The sequence below is a fragment of the Strix uralensis genome, chromosome 6, assembly GCF_047716275.1.
Source record: "Strix uralensis isolate ZFMK-TIS-50842 chromosome 6, bStrUra1, whole genome shotgun sequence".
Lineage (NCBI taxonomy): Eukaryota > Metazoa > Chordata > Aves > Strigiformes > Strigidae > Strix > Strix uralensis.
In genome coordinates this window covers 35040573-35057540 of record NC_133977.1, presented here as the reverse complement: position 1 = coordinate 35057540, position 16968 = coordinate 35040573, and the positions used below count along the sequence as shown (strand labels likewise).

The window sequence follows — 16968 nt, the reverse complement described above, 5'->3', positions numbered from 1 at the left end:
CTGAACAGATGGCAAATACTTGGCAGCTGAACATAAAACCTTCCCCGTGAAAGAAAAGGTTCCGCAGACAGCGGAGTTGATGCTGTTGATAGTGTGCTGCTGTGAATAACGACTACAGGTGTTGCCACGTACTGAGGCTACAGTGAAGGGTGAATCCTGTATAGACTGGCTTAAATCGCACAAGGTGTTCAAACAAGAAGACTTAGTGATCATCAGCAAAAGTTTTATTACAGAACCCACAGCTGTGACCATCTCTAGTAGGCTTTTACCTGGTTTGGTCTGCCTAGTGTAGTCTGTTGGAGCTGCTGCTGATGGAGTGGGAGACTTTGCTTTTAAAATGGGACATGGAACTATTCCAGCATAGAGCATATGAGAATGAAGTCCCAAACTTATATGGGAACAAGGCATTTTAATTCCCGCTGTACTGGTTAGCATCTGAACAGGTGAGGACTTCAAATGGTCTTCAGATAAGCAACTGTTTTACAGAAATACGTAGGGATGAAACCTATCATTACATATCAGTAAATACATAGTTCTGTACTAAGTTACACAGGCTTTGTTGTGTGTAGTGTCTAATTTGTATATTCTTATGCCACCAGTAGGAGATGGAGATAACTTTACCTCATGTGCTTTCAAAAATTTTAACTTTCCCCTTTGCTACAACGGTTGGACTAGATGATCTTCAAGGTCCTTTCCAACCTAGATGATTCTGTGATACCTTTAATGGGAAATACTTTTAGAGATACTTGTTCACCCTTTAAAATGTGTTAGGATAAAAATGGGTTTGTTCCCTGTTCTTGTAAGAAAAAAGGTTGTTTATTCTTGTTCTTCTGGGTAAGTAATAAAAGCATTTGGGGTTTTTTACCTCCTCTTGTATCCTATGTTAGTTATTTGAGATTGTGTTAATTACATTCACCTTGCAAAAGAGGGGTAAGAGTCGATGTTCAGCATAAGAGATGGTTTTAGTTCTTTGCTAGCCCTAAATTCCATAGCCATCTCTTTCTTCAGAGCTGTGTTTTGTGAAGCTTGGAGAATTCTGCCAACCTGTAGCAGAATGTAGCTCATACTGGCAAATGCTTCCACTTCTGCTCTTGTTTGCTGGAAGCTGATGCACTGTGAGCATGCTGTGCTTTGCTAACATGCTTTCTGTCAAAGCAGGTGTTTTCAGAATTTTTGACTGCTAAAGCAGTGGAATTGGATTCTGCTTAAGAAATGGGCTGGAAGTAGCAAGTTCTATATCCCAGTCCTCATTCAGCTTTATTTCCCCTGTGAGACTTAACTAATTTTTGCAGTGCTGCTCTCCTTTCTCATACCTGTCTGGCATTAGGAAAACATCGCTATGTACACAGTGCTTATTCCAGAGAGGGCTTGGTCTTGGCCAGGGTTTATACACTGCCTTGTACTTACAGACAATGCTATTTGCCAGTTTGTACGAGTGACTGAGAACTCTACCTTGGTACTTCTTTATTGGGTACTTTATTTTTACCATAGTAACACCTTCCTTAGGAAAGTAACATCAGTGGTCTTGGTATTTAGCTTGCCCTTTGTCAGTGAATCTACCCTTTGGCAATCAACTGTGCATCTTGGGAGTAAGCTGAAAAATTCAAGTTGTGGAAGTAAGAGACTGTCAAAAGGCCCTAAGGCAGAAACAAAGGCACTGATGTCTGTGCACAGTGTTTGTGATGAGAAGCAGCAACACAAATGTTGGCTGCACAGCTATGAACTGTGGGTACTACCACTGCAGGGAGTGTTGAAAAAGACTGAACTGAGTTGGGCGGCTGGTTGTTTAGCAGCAGGATGAATGTCTGTAAATGCATGGGGTGTTGGGCTGTCTAAAATGTTGCTGACTTTCTGACCCCATAGTGCTTGCTGGTATGGGGTATGAGACTCCCGGGTTGCAAAAATAACACTTTGGCAGCAGTGATGCTAGGGCAGTGGTGGTTTAAGATCATCTACAAACAGATTTGTAGGTAGAGGTAGTTGCTTTTGTTAAACCATAAAGTGGTAGAAATAGACAACCATGAAAGTATAGAGCCTTGACATCTGAAACAGAAGCAGCAAGCCTCAAACCAAAATACAACTTCAGAACCATTGCTCTGTCTGAAATAAGGTACTCCTGATGGAGGAACAGATGCTTTTGATGGCTGGGCAGTGCTGCAAAACAGGGGATTGTTCTGACACCCATTCAGGGAGTTGCTGCTGTTTCCTCTGTTAGATCAAAGAAAGGCCAGCAACATCCTGATCCTCACAGCGCTTGCGAAGGGGAAGAGACGTGTGCTGAAACAAGCCCAGCACGCAGGAGGTCAGAGGCCAGCTGGCACACGTGCAGTCAGGTCTTGTTTGCTGAGTTTGCAGAGCGTGCAGGACGGAATCTGGACTTTGGATATGGCAATAATAAATGTTAACTTGCATGTGTGATAAGACAGTGTTCCTTCTATTGCGCTTCTACTATTAGTTCTTGCACAGAGAAACTAGTTGATTGGCAGCCAGTGCAATTAGAGATAAGCTGTAAAGGGGATGTTGTTTTCCTTGGGTTTTTTTTTCTGTGGGTTTTGCTTGCTCTTACCAAACATATGTGAGGTGGAACACTCCTAGCACAGATTTAACAAATCAGTGTTGGTGTGCTGCTTAAGGCCCATAACCAATTTTTCAACCCTGTGAGGTTAAGTTTTCTGTTTGACTAAAAGCACCCCAAGGCTGACTGCAGTGTGCAACTATCTTTCTATCAAAATTCTTCAGTCCTCATCTGGAGTGATCTTGTTTCACAATGCAAGTATTTTAACCTTTTGAACTTATTTGACCCTGATGATACTGCTAAAAATAAGTGACAATTGTATTTGCCGCTGTTTATAATGTTTGCTCTGCCCTCTGAGTGTTCAGAGCAAACAACATTGGGCAATACCACTTTGGGGTGACTGGTCACTTCTGAGCTGTCTTGTGGGATTGATTATAAACTGGGGGAGACAAAAAAATAAAATGTATTTTGGCTTGGATAGGTTTCTAAATACCACAGCTGTCACCCAAAAAGTGTTACGCAGTCCTCCAAGTTGTCAAAGCTGCTTAGAGGCAAGACAAGTTGATATTACATAGACATAGCACATTTGCGTGAGAGTTGCAGTAATAAACTCAGAAGTATAAAAGCTGATAGAACAAAACATAGAATATGATTTATTTTTCCCCCTACCCACAAGTATATGAAGTATCTTCAGACTCAGATAACTGATCTATAAATCAGCCAATCTTCAGCTGCTCAGTTAAAGTGCAAATAACATCAGTCTGTTCCAGGCATGAGTCTGTCTTCATCGCTTATAGAATGAGCTTATATTTCCTCTAGAACCAGCATACCTGTGAAAGTTAAACACAGATTGGTTGGTTTATTCTAGAATAGAGAATTCATGTGGAGCTTGACTGCAGTGGTCTTTTAACTTTCATTCCCATTTCCACCTGTGGCTACTGGATTCTTTGGTTACTCCCAGTACACATACATTTATTTTTCAAGGTCTGACACTCTTAATGCTCATTAGAGCTGATTGATCTCTTACAACCATCCTGCCATCCACTGTAGTTTTAGAGCAATCCTTTGCTACAAGTAGCTGAAGACATACAGAGCTGTTCTCAGAATCATTCCATATGTCTTGCCTCTAATGTTTTAAAGTCTTCCTATACTTTAGACTGTTTAGACTAATGGAGAAGTCATTCAAAAATACAGTATCATTAATAAGCGTGGGCCTGGGGAGGAACAGCTGGTCAAAATTCCTGGAGTTTGTTGAGTTATGAAAGAGGTGAGATGAAAAAACTGCCTGGAAGTGGAATCAGTGGCTCAACAAATCCCTTCCAATCATTATGTTAGCAAAGATTAATTTAGCTCTAAGTACAGCCACTGCAATGAGAAGCTCTTTATTGTTATGTAAAAGAGCCCAAAGCCCTGGCTCACTGAGATGTTATATGATCTCTCTGCCCAGTCGGTTCTGAGAGAAGAAACATACATGTGACAGCTGAGAAACTGAATAATATGATTTCCCCCAGCTTATGTAGTACTGAAATACAGACACAGATTTTTCTAGTAGTGCTAAAAGGGCTAAAGTTTTATTTTCTGTATTGAATGTATATTTCAAAGCATTGGTTTGTCACAATGGACAGATGAAAATACTTTGAGGTATGTCCTAAACCAGTGTAACTATTGCCAGAGGTCCCTGAAGAGGTCCTTGAAAAGGTCCTCTGAAGCCAACACAGAACGAGCAAGCACCCAGTGTTGGGTCTCCACAATGTGGTGCTGAGGTAGGGCCAGAAACTGATCAGAAGTGAAAAAACAATTCTTTCCAGGATACCAAATGTATTCCTTTAAGCCTGTCCTGCTTAAAGTCTCTCTCGTTCACAGGTACCGTTTGACTCGGCTGAACAGTAGGACCCCAGAGGCAGGTGTTATTGCCATGTCCAGCAGCCCAAGTCTCTCGCCCACATCCAGCAGTGAGCCGGAGAGCCCGGGGCTGCAGGGACAGGCGGGAGCCCCTGGCTGGGTGAGCGCAGTCTGCCTTCCAGTGCCACACGAAGGGTGTCCAGGCAGGAGGCAGAGTGAAACCATCTGGCCCAGGAGCTTTCTCCTCTTTATTTACTTAACTGTAACTCTTTTGCGTGCTAGGACACGGCTGTCCACTTGGCTGCAGTAACTTGCAGTGATGGGAGGAAAATCATAAGCTAAAGTAGTTGTGATAAGGGCTTGATCCGAGCTGTATGAGCCTTGGTACAACCCAAAACCCCCTTATCTGACGCATGCTACCAGGGACACTGTTCACTGAGGATGACTGTGCCTGTGTTCCCAGAAGATGCCGGTCTTGAGCCACTTGCCAGCAACTTGCTGACTTTTTGCCCCATTGTTTCAGCCCAGATAGGTTAAACCCAGCCTGAGCTGAATGCAGCTTCTTCAGCTTGGATTTTCAATCTACTGCCAGGAAAAAAAAAAAAACAAACAAACCAAACCAAAAAAAAAACCAACCTGCAAAAGAAGTGACACAAGACAGCTAGCCTCTTTCTTCTTCCTCATAAAATTTTCTACATGCTCACTTTTTGGGGAAGATACAAAGAAAACCATTTTTCCCCTCATACAGGCCTTGGGCATCTCCTAAAGTCTCAGTCTGCAAGATACTGATGACCTATTTGTCTCCAAGATCAGGTCAACTTCTGCCTGGAAAGACACCTTGAAATAGGGATCTGACAAAAATGAGGGTTTAAATGCCTAGCCAGATCAGTTGCTATGCCCAGAATTAAAGAGGTGATCAGAAAGAATGTTATTCAAAAGACAAATGCATTTACAGAAGTAACCAACTTTGAGATTAGATGAACCTGGACTGGTGGTGACCCAGTCACTTGTGTTCTGCTTTACCTAGAAGTGAAATACTTCATCAGGTAACCATTCCCTAAGGCCCTGGGTGACTCTCGGACTTCAGGCCTGAACCGTTCTTCTCCAGGCTTCTGCAGGAGAAAAGCTGGAACAGATTCTTCAGTGTTAAACTTCTCATGGTTTTAAATGAACCAGATGAAACTATTTCATGTTTTACAACAGTTTCTGGTAATTTCCATTATTTATGAACACATTTCCCTGAAAACTTTCTCTCCAGGGATAGGATGTGAAATACCCGCTTAAACAATAGAGAAAAGGGACTTTCTAAACAAAATAATGAAACTGGCAATATACCAAGAACTCTACATTAACACAGCTGAACCAAAAATACATTGGAGGTGCTTTAAAGGTCATTTACCGTGGTGTTATGATGTAGGCAAAAAAAAAAAAATCTTATTTTTCCTTTTAAAGCACTGAGCTCTTCTTATCGTAAAACACTGTTTTCACATATGATTTTCCAAAATAATAATCTTGAGGCATTTTTCCACAATTTGTCTTCTCTTCAAGCAATTCTGTAATTTTATCTTTAAAAGGCGGAGAACATGTTTGGCTTGTCATTTTTCCATTTGAAAAAGGTGCACAGTTCTAGCAGGCTTCGTAAATCCAGACATCTTTACCAGAAAGTATCTCCAGCCAAGCACCAGCAGAAACAAAGTACTAATGAACTGTTTACACAACTGTTACAATCATCCTCTCCTTGGTGACTTCAGGAAAGAGTGAAGCTGATAGTACCAATTCAATGCTGATACGAATGACAGGTCAAGTTTAATTCTGGTTTATGTTTTATATTTGGGAAAACTGAATTAAATACAAAATGTTAAAGCAATTTTGTATTTGCAGCAAAAGTACCATCCCCAAACCAGCCTTTTCCTCAATGAACCAACTTGGTAGATAATTATATATCTACTAAAGGATCCAAGTATGACAGGGAGCAGTTCTGGTTTCAGAAGTAACCACTTTAAGTTCCTTATTCTACAAAGACTTTTATGCACGTGTTTCCTCATGTGAGCCTTGCCACGGGCTCTTACAGAAAAAAATTTTGTTGTTCAGCAGGATACACCTCTATTAAAAATTATTTTTTTTTTAAATTGCTAAAGTCATTAGGATGACTCACATGTTTTAAAGGCAGATCTATGCTTAATAATTTTGCTAATTGGGGGCCAAATTGCCTAATGCTTTGCAGGATTGAGCCTGTGTTACAGAAAGTGTAAGTCATGTGAGGTTTTTGCCAGATAAGAGTTGGTGTATTTTGTCTGGCCCGAGACTGCATTTGCTTAGCACAGTTACGTGCAAGCAGCGTTTCTTCAGTAAATGAGACAAGACCTGCTTGTGCTTTTTGAGCCAAAAATGCATAAATGTTGTTAAATTTTGAACTTAGAAGTGGAAGGGTGTAACAGCAAATGGATGTGAACAGTCTGAACACTGTGATATGGAAATGCTGTTTAACCTGTGGAATAAATAGCCCAGGATGTTCATAAAACTATTCAATCATCTGATGAACCTAAAATGAAAGGGATGTGGCAAGCATCGAGTCTGCTAGCTTGGGTAACATGTTCAGAAAACAAAAAATGTTGCAGACCACAAATCCACAACAGACGCTTTAACAGCAGACCTTGCAAAAATTTGCCGTGTTGAAAAAGTGGAAAATCCCAATTCAGTGTTTGATAGACATATAATCTAATCATGTACACAACTTTGAAGAGAAACAATTAAACAAAAGATTTTGCAGGAAGAGAGAAAGAAAAAGGTCAGAATTTATCATTAAAATGCAAAGTATGAAAACTAAAGTAAACATGTTCAGAACACTCACTCTTACTAGAAATAGTGTTACAGAAAACACTCTCAGCCAAATCATAGCAAATATATATGTGTTTTTAAAGGAAGATAGAAAGCCCTCATGAAGTTGTATAGAGATTAAAGTAATGAGACAATCTGCATAAACAACGGATTTGTTCAGAAATGGAAGCTGGAAGAAGGGCAAAGTTATCATAACCTCTACCACCCCATGTTGGAGCAGATCCTTCCAACTCCTTTGGGCTAGAATGGGAATGGTTGAATTCTGACCCCGGCAACGTACAAGGGAGGCCCAGAACAACGACCCGTGAGTCCATTCGCTGGAGCCTGTGGAGTCACTGCAGGCCTCTCTGCTGGAATCAAAATCAGAATTTGGCAGTAAAACAAGAGTTTTCTGATGACGCAGCAAAACCCAACTTCCTTGGGCTTTTTTTTTTAAAGCTGTTTCTGACCAAAAAAACCCAAAAACCAAAAAACAAAAAAGTAAAGCAATCAGTAATTCATTAGAGGATGGCAAAACATGAGTGAGAAAAAGAGCAAGGGCATAAAACTTTATGAGCAGAGATGTTTTTTGCTGACGGTACAGGTAGATACATAAGGTTAAGTACGCTGGTAACAGATAAGCGTGTACACAGAGCCCAAGGTGAGCGGCTGCGATCACGGCGGGCAAGGAGGAGAGAGCCGGCGGGCGAGTGGCTTCGGAAACACAAACCCCGGGAGCAGATACCGCCGGGCAGCTGCAGGGGAAGGGCAGGACGGGGGGTTCTGTCCTCTGTGGCTGGGTATGGCTGTGCCCAGCGCTGCAACCCCGGGAACTGTCCCTGGAGTGGCGCGGGGGCACCCCTGAAGTGCAATACCCACCTCCCAAAGGGCTGCGGGCCCCGGGGGTGGGCAAGCAGGGCTCGGGCTTGTTCCCCGTCCCAGGGAGGCCTGGCATAGGGGCCAGAAACGCTGCCTCGAGAAACACACCCCGAGCCCTGCGGCAGCCGGTGTCACACAGGCACACGGGGAGGGGATGGCTGCACGGCGGGAGGAACCGCTGCCGCCCGGGACACCTTCTCCCAGGGCGGTCCTGCTCCAGACCGGGCATGGGCAAGCCTGTGTCCGCGGCCAGGGCAGCGCTGCCGGCCCCGCTATGCCCGGCCGGGGCGGGGGGAGCAGCCCCGCTCGGCTCGGCTCGGCTTAGCCCGGCCCGGCTCGGCTGAGCCCGGCCCCGCCCGTCCAGGCCGCGCTGCTGACTCAGCGGGGGGGGGGGGGGCGCGGAGGTCGCCCCGGCCCCGCGGGCGTGGCGGGCGGGCGGGCTGCCCGCCGCCCTCCGGGGACATAAAAAGCGGCGGCCGGAGCCCGCCCGCGTCTTTCGGCGCTGCCGGCAGCATGACCGCCATCGGGGCGCAGGTACGTCGCCGCCCGCCCCGGCCGGGGGGGACACGGGGGAGGCTCCGCGCATCGCCCCGCCGCGGGGCTCTTGTTTCGGCTTGTCCTTGTCCGGCCGGGGTCGCCTGGAGCCCCCCTTCCCCGGCCAGGCAGCGGCCCCCCCTCCCCGTGGCTCCCGGGTCCCCAGCGGCGGGGCTGCCGCCGCTCGCCCGCCGCACCTGGCGCACCACCGCCCGCCCTGCGGGGCTGCAGCGGGCCGCTTGGCTTTTAATTAAATTCCGGGCCCTCTCGGAGGGTTTCGGTGAGGAGAGGGCGTGCGTTGCCCACGCGGGTCCGCAGGGGGTGCAGCCGGAGTTACCCCCCAGCCCCGGGGAAGCCGAGTCGTGCCGCCTCCGGGGTGAGGAGCCGGCAAGAGCAGGAGAGCCCGGCTGGCCGCAGCCCAGGAGGGCAGTGCTGGTAGTTGGGTGCCCCCCCCCGCCCCGTTTCGGCTGTCGGCCTCCATCCTCTCGGGGGCCGGTGGTTTCCTCCAGCCCTGCCAGAGCAGGAGGTCGGGCCGGGGGGCCGTGGGGCAGGGATCTTGCTCAGCCCAGAGCCTGTCATCCCGAACTCAGACCCTGACATGGGAACATCGTGCAGCCGGGGAACACTTCGGTGTGTCTTGTGGCTTTGCTCTGTCTCAGGGACAGATGATTTGTGCCTGGCCATGCTCACTGGTGTTGAGTATTGAAAATCTTCACTGGATCTCACTCCTCCATTTCCCTTTCAGAAGAGAAGGCACACAGCTCTTGATCTGGTCTCCCATTTTGTTTCCTGCTGGCACGTTCCCTGTATCTGTCCTCTCCTCTGAGTTTTTCTGGGACACTTCTGACAGAGGCACAGGGAGATGTATCTGTCTTGGGGCCAAGGGCAGGTGTTGGGTGATGCAGGTGTGCAGGGAAGGATTGTGATGTCTTCCTTGGGCAGCAGTGCACGTTTCTTTCTCCTGGGTACAGCCTGTAACTGCACTACCTGCCCCTGTAAGAAGGGATTTGATATGCACAAGCAAATATTTTCAAATGCTGAAGTCCCCCAGCTTTGTCCCTCCGGTTTCATTTCACCCTTAAGTAGCACTGTTAACAAGTATTTTTCTTCCCTCCCCACTATCCTTTAAGGCGCAGAGGCTGCTGGCGCACCGGAGACCACAGAAATCCTTCTTTGAGACGCTCATCAGGAGCCTGATCATCTTGTGCGTGGCCATAGCAGTGGTCTTGTCATCCATCTCCGTCTGCGATGGCCGCTGGCTCTTCGCGAGGGGGCAGCTCTTTGGACTGTGGCACTTCTGCACCGTTAGCAACGGCAGCGTCCTGAAGTGCGTCACTGACCTCAGCCTGGCCAGGGTGGAGGGGCTGAGTGTGGGGGTGATCCCCATCAGAAGCATGGTGTCCTTCGCCGTTGTGGTTGCCATATTTGGCCTGGAGCTGCTGATGGTGTCCCAAGTCTGCGAGGATGCCAACGCGAGGCGGAAGTGGTCGATGGGCTCCGTTCTCATCCTCGGCTCGTTTTTGCTGTCAGCCACTGGGGTTCTGAGCTTCTCCATCCTTGTGAAGGATCACCTCACCTTTATGGGCTTCACGCTGACATATTGGTGCGAGTTCATTGCTGCCTTTCTCTTCTTCCTCAACGGGATCAGTGGACTTCACATCAACAGCCTCACGCACCCCAGGAACAGCGTAGGCAAAATCTAGGTGCAAAGGGTGCACGTCTGCCTTTGTGTAATCAGCTTTGCCAATTAGACTGGAAAAAAGGGAGTCTAATGAAGTTTGAAAAGGACACTGTCTTAAATTGTGTGCAAGGAGGAGAAGCATGAGTCAGTCTTGATGCCTGTAGAAGACATACCCACCCACTGGTCAGCATGGAGGGCTGTGCAACATGAGCAAAGCAGAGACTGGGACTGGCTGCTGCTGCAATGTGGGTTTCTGGAGGAGTGGATTAAAGAAGAGGGCATCCCATTAAACGTGTGGAGGGGTGGCAGTCTGCAATCTACACACGTGGGCTGTTTTGAGGCTCACACAAAGCCTGTACTGCTATGGGTTTGGTGTTGTATGTTTTCCCCTGTACTCCGGAGCCTGTGAAGAATGTGACACAACTTCGGTGTGTCTTGTGGCTTTGCTCTGTCTCAGGGACAGATGATTTGTGCCTGGCCATGCTCACTGGTGTTGAGTATTGAAAATCTTCACTGGATCTCACTCCTCCGTTTCCCTTTCAGAAGAGAAGGCACACAGCTCTTGATCTGGTCTCCCATTTTGTTTCCTGCTGGCACGTTCCCTGTATCTGTCCTCTCCTCTGAGTTTTTCTGGGACACTTCTGACAGAGGCACAGGGAGATGTATCTGTCCTGGGGCCAAGGGCAGGTGTCGGGTGATGCAGGTGTGCAGGGAAGGATTGTGATGCCTTCCTTGGGCAGCAGTGCATGTTCCTGTGCTCGCTGCCTCTCCCTACTGTCACCACTCCTCATGTCCCCATAGGGCATGTGCCAATTCGTCACCCAAAATAGCTTCCACACAGCCCTTGCAAGGTTCACTGTAATGGGATGTTGCTCTTCCTGGTTTCTTTTATGTCCCTTTGGGGCAAGAGGGACAAGGTCTGCAGGGGCTTTAGGTGGGCGCTGTAGCTGGGCACACCATGCTGAGACCACCACACCTGGGGTGTGCTTTGGTTGTCAGGGTTTCCCACTGGGGCAATGGGAAATCTGCTCATCCTGTAGCTGAGAGTCTCCTGTAGCATTTCTTCTGGGAGGAGAAAGCTCTAGATCCTCCCGACCAGACCAAGTAGTCCTTTTCTTCCCCTAATTAACATTGGGCCTGGGAGGGGAAGCTGCCCATGATGGCCTAAGGAGGGGCTGGTGGGGGCACCTCTAATTTGTCACAGCTGGTGGAAATGGAAAGAGACTTGGCCAAAATTATATTAAGGCTCGTCTTCCTCCTGCCAATGCCTGAGTCAAGATCTCTAAAACTGCTGCAGCTTTGAAGTTCCCCATGGTGTCTGATGTAAAAGGAGAGGCCTCAGCAGGAGACCTCAGGGGTTGGGTGCCCTACATGTGTCCTCCCTATCCAACATCTTGGTTGCCCACAGATAAAAATGTCTTTAAGAGTATTTCAGGGTTTCTGGTTTAATGTTTGTTTTGTATGTGCTGGTAAAGCTGCCTGTATTTTTGTTTTAGGCAAATGGTTCTATGTGTTTCATCTCTGTAGCTTGTCTGATAGCTGTTGAGCAAGGTTTTTATTTCCTGTGCAGCAAGTTTGACACAATTTTTCAACTGAAACAAAAGCATCGTAGCACAAAGGCTGAGAAGGCTGTGTAGGCGAGCCATGAGTAAACAGCTTTGTCTTTGAAAGCTAAGACTCTGAAGTCCTGCCTGAGCATACATCCACACTTGCTGAATGTGCTCTTGTGGACTCACTTGCCTTCATGAGAACAGTCTCCATTCCTTCTCAGATTTCCATAACTTTTTAAGACAACACTCCTAAGCCTGTTTTGTGATGCAGTTTCAGACTCTGGACTGTTGTGCTTTTGCACATGAATCTTGACGTCTTTCTGGCCAGATAACACACAGAGCTGTGCTACCCAGCCAACTCCCAAAGTTCTTGCAATGTCTGGGGCTCTGTCAGGGTTTCTTGACCTGCTCTCAAGGACAAGGATTTGGGCCCTTAACCTGCCTCTGCACTGTGATTGTGTCTCTCTTTGTCAAGGTGCTTTTGATTTGATGAATTGCTCTGTTGAAGGCATGCTAGGGGGCTGAACTTGCAGATGCTTGCGTGAACAGTGCTGTTGGCTTCAGCAGAGCCACGTACCCCAGAGAGAGTCTGCAAGGTCTGGCCCCAGACTATTGCACTTTGGTGTTACCAGGTGGTAGAGTGCCTTAACTAACCAATATATCGGGGGTGCCTGTGCCAGGGAGGACAGTTCCCCTACACAAGGTTGAGGGTGTCCATGGCTTATCTAGAAACGTGGATGTAACTTCAGAGTGCCTTCTTGGTGACATCCAAAACTGGAAATCAATTCTGCATGTATTCCTGTTCGTGCTAGTGGGAGGCCGTGCCCCCAGCCCCTTCTGTGGGGGAAGGCAACTAGCCAGACTGAGTCCCAGGCTGGTGCCTCCCACTTGGGTTAGAGGGAGGCAGTGGACAATTGGCCACTGAGTTCACCCAAGACTTGGTGTAATTGTGAATGATTTTAGGATGCCTTCTGCTAGCTGAAGAAGCCATCTTTTGTTGGGGGTAGGGAATCCTTTAGGGAAAATACAGTAACAGTAACTTTTTTCCATCTGGCTTTGTATAGTACTGCTTGACTTACTAATGCTGGGAGGAGATGCGTTTTGATGCCTAAATATTACAAAACAGTTGATTGTCTCGGAGACATCCTTGTTATACAGCAATCTGTGCAGCAATGGGTAACTTCATTTTCTGAAGCCTGTGAAAGTGTCAAGCAATATTCCTGAAGTTTGTTAAATAAATTTCTCTGAAATAACTGTAATTCTCTCTTTTTATATTTAGATATTGGGGTGCAGATTTACGGGGATGAGTGGGGTTTTTACATAATCTTCCAAGCACCATTCTGTGTGTTTACCCAGCTAGACTGATGAAGAAACGACTGCTTGGTGCTTTGCCAAGGTCCAACCAAGGAAGCTGAGGCCACAGCTGCTGCACACTCCCCTCTCCTTTCCCCTCCAACATATCCACACCAACCCAAGCAGCCAGCACTGCTTTCTTGTCTTGCAAAACAAGAGGGTCAGTCAGCTGTGCCGCTTCGTGGGAATTGGAGATAACCTTGTAGTCTCTTAATGATTTCCTGCTGTTGTATGTGCTGTGTTTACCAGTTAAAGAGCTCTTTCCTGTGTCCTTCACCTCCCTTTTCCCACACCGCACCCTGTGTCTGAAGCATCCTTGCTTTTTTCCCCAGCTCTGCTTATTGGCCAGCAGAAGTGGTGCCTGAATACAAATGTATTTATACAGGTTTTTTTCGAGCTCACTCTACTAACAGGTTTAGTTAAATGTCAGGAAATCAGATTTCCAGTTTTAACACTGAGTTTATGTAATTTCAAGTAAGTTAATTAGCACCTGGTGTTCTCTTTCTGATGGGAGAGGTCACTGACCTGTTTCAGATGGTTTAGTATCTCTTAAAAGCAGGGTAATGAACATCACCTCTTGTTAAAGAGCTGTTTAGACTTGCTCAGTTACTAACTTTAATTGGAAACTTGTGCACAAACCATTGCTTGCGGATAAGAATAAGGAAATAATGGTACAGGGCATCCAGCTAGGGAGATATCCTGGACTGTTACTGGTATTTCAGTTTTAAGTATCTTCATCAGCTGTGCTTGGAGGGACACCTGGTTTGGGGGTTGAGCTTTGCTTGCTTTTGTGAGTCAGGAAGGTGATTACAGGAACATGAGTGTCCTCACCTGCCTTCTCTTTGCCACTGCTGGGACCTATGGTAAGCAGGTAATGGCCCTTCTAAACCTTCCCATCAGCTTGCACATGTAAGAAGGGCCTCGTTTCTAGGTGAAAGAAAGGTCTGCCCCGGGGCGGGGGGTGTCCTGGAAGGGGTGTTGGCTGGATTCCTGGGGCCTCTCACCTTCATGTGAATCTAACCCTTCTAAATTGGCACCACCCTGTTCTTGAAACACTTAATTTCAGCTCCCCAGTGAGGCGTTGAACAAAGTAATTATTCGCTGCACAACAATACTGCTTTTTGCTTCTGAAGGTTTTGCTGGGAACTTCCTTGTTGCTGTGTTGAGAGGCAAAAATCCATTAATCACTTCCTCTTAAATTCAGCCTTAGGTCTTAGACTGCTGATGTCCAGGCTGCTGGAGCTGCTGCTGGCACCACTGGCTTGCAGAGCTGCAACTGGCTTCTCAGGGGACCTGGACTGAATAGCCAGAGGCTGTCACCAGTGTCCCAGAGTAATCATAACTACTTGGCTGAAAGATGATACTCAAGTCCTATGTACTGATAACAAATGTCTGCTTTACATTGAATACTGAGGACCAAGTGTAGAGAAAGGGAAGTCAGTGAACTCAGAATATGGAGTTTGTGTTCAGCCTGTGTCAGTAGTTTTAGGCCACTAATGCCAACGTGCCTTGCACCTGATCATCTGCTTTTTGCATTGCTTGCTGAGATTTACTTCCCTGTTCCTCTTCATCTGTTTATAGACATGTCAGCATAAGTAGCTCCTTTCTTTAGTATTCTTCAGTACACTTAATCAAGAGAGATCCCCAGCAGGGAAGGGTGCTTTTGCATCACCTGTGCAGAAGATGGGCGAGGTGAGAACCCATCCTGCTATGCTGGTGTTTGGCAGCAGCTTTCTACCTGCAGGTCACAGCATTGTAATGCCTGGGGCTATCTGCTTCTGGCACCTGCCCGAGTGGACTTGCTCTTCCCAAAGAGCCAAGGACTCAATGTCAGCCGACATCCGAGGGTTTTTATGGAGCCTCAGCTTTTCATCCAAACCAGGCCAGTGCTCAATGCCTGAAGCAAACATGTAATACAAAATCTGGAAATATTTTCTTTCTGTGGTTATTTCAGGCAAGTCAAAACCAAAATGGCCACGTAAAACAGTAATTCATGCTAGAACTTTTTTTAAAATACAAAAACCAGCAGCATTTTATTTCAGGGCATGTGATTTGCCCCTGTTTCACTAGGACTCCTGAACAAATAGGTATCATGCTCAGCCTGGGCTCCACCTGATCTTCTGCCATCAGTGCTGGTCTTAACTACGCACTGCAGGGCTTACACTGGCTTGTGGGAGAGCCAATAATTGCATCAGATCTAATTAATTACATGTTATTGTATCTCTGAATCTATATTTCTTCATTTATGCCAGAAGAAGGCACTTGCATTTAAAACAAACAGCTGCTTTGACTTGACTGATAAATGTTTAATTCTCAGACAGGGAATATACAAGTTGTTTCACTCTTGGTCTTACTTGTAGGCTAGAGAGAAAATTAAGTTAATGGTTGTGTTCTTTTTGGAAATATCTGACTTGCTAAACTTGCTGGGACATAGTGAGCCCCTAAGAAGGTTTGAGGCACTATTTGGCTTGGGTAAGTCACCCAAAGGTGTGTGGAGGGGCTTTCACTTCTCCCTAGGTCACGGGACTGATCCCGCTTCTGCTTTTCCTTCCACTTGCTTTGGCTGAGTCTTAAAGGGCAAAGTCGACTCAAAACCTTGCCATTTCTAAAAACATAAATTTAAAATTAATTCCTGGAAATGCTTGCCTTTTCACTGCTTTATATTTGATTTTTTTTTCCTGGTTTTAAAGAGGTTCAGCTCCCGCTGCTGGATGACTTGCACCAGCAGGCAAAACCAAACAGGCAGGGGAGGCCAGAGTGAATGTGAAACCCTCCCTCCTGCCAAGGTGTCCTTCCTCACCTGGCTGCCGTCAGTGGTGCTGCTGCCTGCAATGCCTGCTTTGCCAGGGAGGATATAGGCTGTGAGGTCTAACTGTCAGCACCGACAGTGAAAAAAGATTCTCAGGGTTTGAAACAGTACTAATAGCACTTAGAAACCTGCTTCTGCACAGGTAATTTAACTTTGAAAGCATCCTTTGAATTTCTCTGCATGTATGCCCTCTGGTAAAACGGCAGAAGTGTACCATGATGTTTTGGTGTGAATAAAAGCTTGTTAGAGCAGTTTTGGCAGAGTTGGGGAATGCTGCTCAGTCAGCATTTGACATACCATGCACGTTTTGCCTATGTCTTGCAGGTGATTGGGAGGACTGAGAAGCATGATAAATGCCACTTGCTTTCTTTCTGTTCAGTCATCTTTGCCCTTGAAGAAAACTGGGCATTGCCCCAACTGCGGAAATGCAGATACAAAATCAAGTAGGAGGCTTGATTGCATTTGTTGGGTGAATTATTTTCTCCCTTTCATACTCAAACCAGGGAAATTTGCTTAACAATTTTATCCTTAAGAACATAAAGCTGTAATAGAAGCTTAGATACCTTGTGACAGCATATTACAGTGCGCAGTCTCGCAGATTTCAGCACGCTGAGTGATTGTAGACTCTAAAAAGATTTTTGGCAGTGACTATGGTATTTTTCACAAGGTACCTTGTACTGTCCAGTTCAATTAAGTTTTAAATGTCTCAAGGGCTTTCATTGCTTCCCTTCAAAGAGTAGCTGGACAAGTCTCAGAGGTACAGACACTAAAGGAAAGAGCCATCTTAGTAAAGTTTTCTCAGCCACCCTTGGAATATGCTGTAATAGCTTTTTTACCATTTCAAAGAGAAACAAAGATCCAAACTGACTACTGTTATTTCTGAGGTCTTCTCTGTTAAAAGAGGCAAAGGAAGAAAACTGCCTGAACCTGCCACTGTCACTGGAGCATACCTGAGCAGTAGATATGCAGTCAGAGAGGAAACAGGAGC

The 16968-nt window shown here is 46.3% G+C and overlaps 1 protein-coding gene across 1 annotated transcript; it reads left to right on the top strand.

The window, feature by feature from the left end:
* The first annotated feature begins 8566 nt into the window (after positions 1-8566).
* TMEM37 (transmembrane protein 37) lies at positions 8567-13077 on the top strand. Its single transcript, XM_074873665.1, has 2 exons — positions 8567-8587; positions 9718-13077. Exons 1-2 carry the CDS (start codon positions 8567-8569, stop codon positions 10288-10290), a joined length of 594 nt encoding a protein of 197 aa, XP_074729766.1. The 3' UTR covers positions 10291-13077.
* The last annotated feature ends 3891 nt before the right edge of the window (positions 13078-16968 follow it).